Source organism: Triticum urartu, chromosome 2A (assembly GCF_056163025.1).
Source record: "Triticum urartu cultivar PI428250 chromosome 2A, HENAU_Tu73, whole genome shotgun sequence".
In the NCBI taxonomy this organism is placed as follows: Eukaryota; Viridiplantae; Streptophyta; class Magnoliopsida; order Poales; family Poaceae; genus Triticum; species Triticum urartu.
The window spans coordinates 390243049-390245992 of NC_141874.1; the positions used below are offsets into that span (position 1 = coordinate 390243049).

Here is a 2944-nt window from a genome sequence, read left to right on the forward strand (position 1 = left end):
TGGTGGACCAGGTATGCTGGGACCCATCTGTAGGTGGGTGCTACGGGGAGGTGGATGGGTTGGAATAGGAGGCCCCGCTCCGCCCCGGCCACAGCTAAGGGGGATCCAGGCTGGCTACACCCAAAGGCGGGCTTTGTACCCTATTATCCCTCGTCACCACACCTTCCCCATCGTCTCTCCGGAACATCAACCTTTTCTTGCTCCGCCATCGCCGTTCAAAGAAACAGAACGAAGATACAGAAGCCAGCCACCGCCGAGAAGAAGAAGAAGTTACGAAGGACGAGGTGGCCGTAGTGAGAGTGGAAGCAGGGCCTTGAGATGGACCCGTGCCCGTTCGTGCGGGTGCTGGTCGGCAACCTGGCCCTCAAAATGCCGGTCGCCCCGAGCCCCGCCGGCGCCGGCGCCGGCGTGCACCCCACCACCTCGCCGTGCTACTGCACGATCCGGCTCAACAAGCTGCCGCTTCAGACTGCCGCGGCCCCGCTGCTTCCCTCGGACGACATGACGCAGGGTCCCGCCGCGACGGGCGCACTGGCGGCCGCCTTCCACCTCTCCAAGGCCGACCTCGACCGCGTCACGGCCAAGCCGTCCCTGTTCGTCGCCCGATCCGCGAGGCTCAAGGTTGCCGTGTACGCCGGGCGGCGGGGCACCACTTGCGGGGTCAACTCCGGCCGGCTGCTCGGGAAGGTGGTCATCCCGCTGGACCTCAAGACCGCGGTGGGGAAGCCCATCGTGTTCCACAGCGGCTGGCTCTCCATCAACAAGCGCGGCCGTAAGGCCTCTGCCGTCTCCGGCTCCGCGCAGCTTAACCTCACCGTTCGCGCCGAGCCCGACCCGCGCTTCGTGTTCCAGTTCGATGGCGAGCCTGAGTGCAGCCCGCAAGTGCTCCAGGTGCAGGGTGGCATGATGCAGCCCATGTTCACCTGCAAGTTCTCCTGTCGCAGTAACAGCGACCTCCGCTCTCGGTGAGTCATTGTCATCATGGTGAACAATTCAACCTCAATTCCCAAACAAATGTTGCTTTGTTCTGACGGAATTCCTCAAAATTTCGGTGTTCCAGATCAATGCACTCCGATCCGGGGAGTGGCGGCCGCAACTGGCTGATGTCGTTCGGTTCCGACCGCGAGCGGGCAGGGAAGGAGCGGAAGGGATGGTCGGTGACGGTGCACGACCTATCGGGTTCGCCGGTGGCACTGGCGTCCATGGTGACGCCGTTTGTGGCGTCCCCCGGTTCCGACCGCGTGAGCCGGTCCAACCCGGGCGCGTGGCTTGTACTCCGGCCCGGCGACGGCACTTGGAAGCCGTGGGGCCGCCTGGAATGCTGGCGCGAGCGTGGCGCTGGCGCGGCCGGCGACAGCCTCGGGTACCGGTTCGAGCTCCTGATTCCTGACCCAACCGGAATGGGCGTCGGCGTCTCTGTCGCCGAGTCCAACGTCCCTTCCTCCCGCGGGGGGCGCTTCGTCATCGACCTGACGGCGGCGCAGCCCTTCGGCCGGAGCGGGTCGCCTGGGTGCAGCCCGCGCGGGAGTGGTGACTTCAGCGGCGGGTACGGTCTCTGGCCCTTCGGGAGCTACCGCGGGTTCGTGATGTCGGCGGCAGTGCAGGGCGAAGGGCGGTGCAGCCGGCCAACGGTGGAGGTGGGGGTTCCGCACGTCGGGTGCGCGGAGGACGCGGCGGCGTTCGTGGCGCTGGCGGCAGCCGTGGACCTGAGCATGGACGCGTGCAGGCTCTTCTCGCACCGCCTCCGCAGGGAGCTCTCCAGCACCCGCTCCGACCTACTGCGGTGAGGACACCCACCGAGCGGCAAATGCGACCACAAACTGTACAGCGGTGGTGGCGAGATCGAGGGAGTCGATGGTGGTGGTTCAGGTCTCTTGTTTTTTTTTTCCGTGGGAGATCAGACTGTCCGTTTTTTGGGATCACTTCTGGTGATTTTTGGTGGGGGTGTTCTTGTTTTAAAATCCGTCAATAGTAGAGTAGTAATTTTTAGTCTTCTACTAGCTGCTTTGTGAAGTTTTAGAAGAAAATCATCAATCAGCCGTAGGAGAGAGTTCGTGTTCCGAACTTCCGATCGTCCTTCCAGTTTCAATTTTTCTTTTCTTTTTTGCCATGAAAGGAGTGAAGAACCGATGTCGTATTAAAACCCGTTGCAGAATGAATCGTTGTTTTTTTTAAACCGAAGAGCTTCTCTTTTTAGTGCCACTAGTAGTTGTGATGAGTTGTATTGGTAGTATTTTGCAACGAAAAGATTTGTTGGGGTCGACGCACTGGTAGAAGTGTGGGCGTGGCGGTTGGCGGGACAGGGCGGCATTCCTCCCAGCTGGAAAAGAGGCGGGAGGGGTGACGCCTGCAGTGTGGGCCCTGCGAGTGCACATGGGATGTCTTCTCACGTTTCGTCCACTCCTACTCCCATTCTCCGCTCGCTGCGCGCATGGCGTGGCGTGGGTCCGCGGGGTGTCAGTGAGTGACGTTGTGGCGCAGCTGCGTTGCAGTGGGTCAGATGGGGTTTCAGCTGCTTTCCCACTTTTCTCTTTTGTGCTTGGTTGCGTTCGGGAAGCGGTTGTAGGGATTGGTGCTGTCTGTGATGTGCTGTGCTGCCATGTAGTTGGGTGCCTGCGTCTAGTCCAAGCTGTTTCTGCCATCGCACCACCGGTGCCACTGGCACCGGACTCTTTTTTGCTAAACATTCAAGGCATCTCCAACGCTGTCCAGGCAAACATTTAGGGCATCTCAAACGCTTATCTGCATCCATTTCAAGACAAGTTTAAAGAAACCGTTTCAAAATAATTTTAAAGAAACCGGACGAATTTCATGAAACCTGACTGAGTTTAGCAAAGTTCGGGCATAATTTACATAAAATGGACTATGTTTTGTCTGCTTAACAAAAAAACTTCATGTTGTTTCTCCTTTTTTTTTTCTAATTTTACAACACTCAAAGTAATTA

The 2944-nt window shown here is 58.8% G+C and overlaps 1 protein-coding gene across 1 annotated transcript; it reads left to right on the plus strand.

Annotated features, from left to right (window-relative positions):
* Positions 1-256: 256 nt before the first annotated feature.
* On the plus strand, positions 257-2068 carry LOC125537473 (formin-like protein (DUF1005)). The gene is made up of 2 exons (XM_048700792.2): positions 257-965; positions 1061-2068. The coding sequence occupies exons 1-2, from the start codon at positions 319-321 to the stop codon at positions 1785-1787; spliced, it is 1374 nt and encodes a 457-aa protein (XP_048556749.1). The 5' UTR covers positions 257-318; the 3' UTR covers positions 1788-2068.
* The last annotated feature ends 876 nt before the right edge of the window (positions 2069-2944 follow it).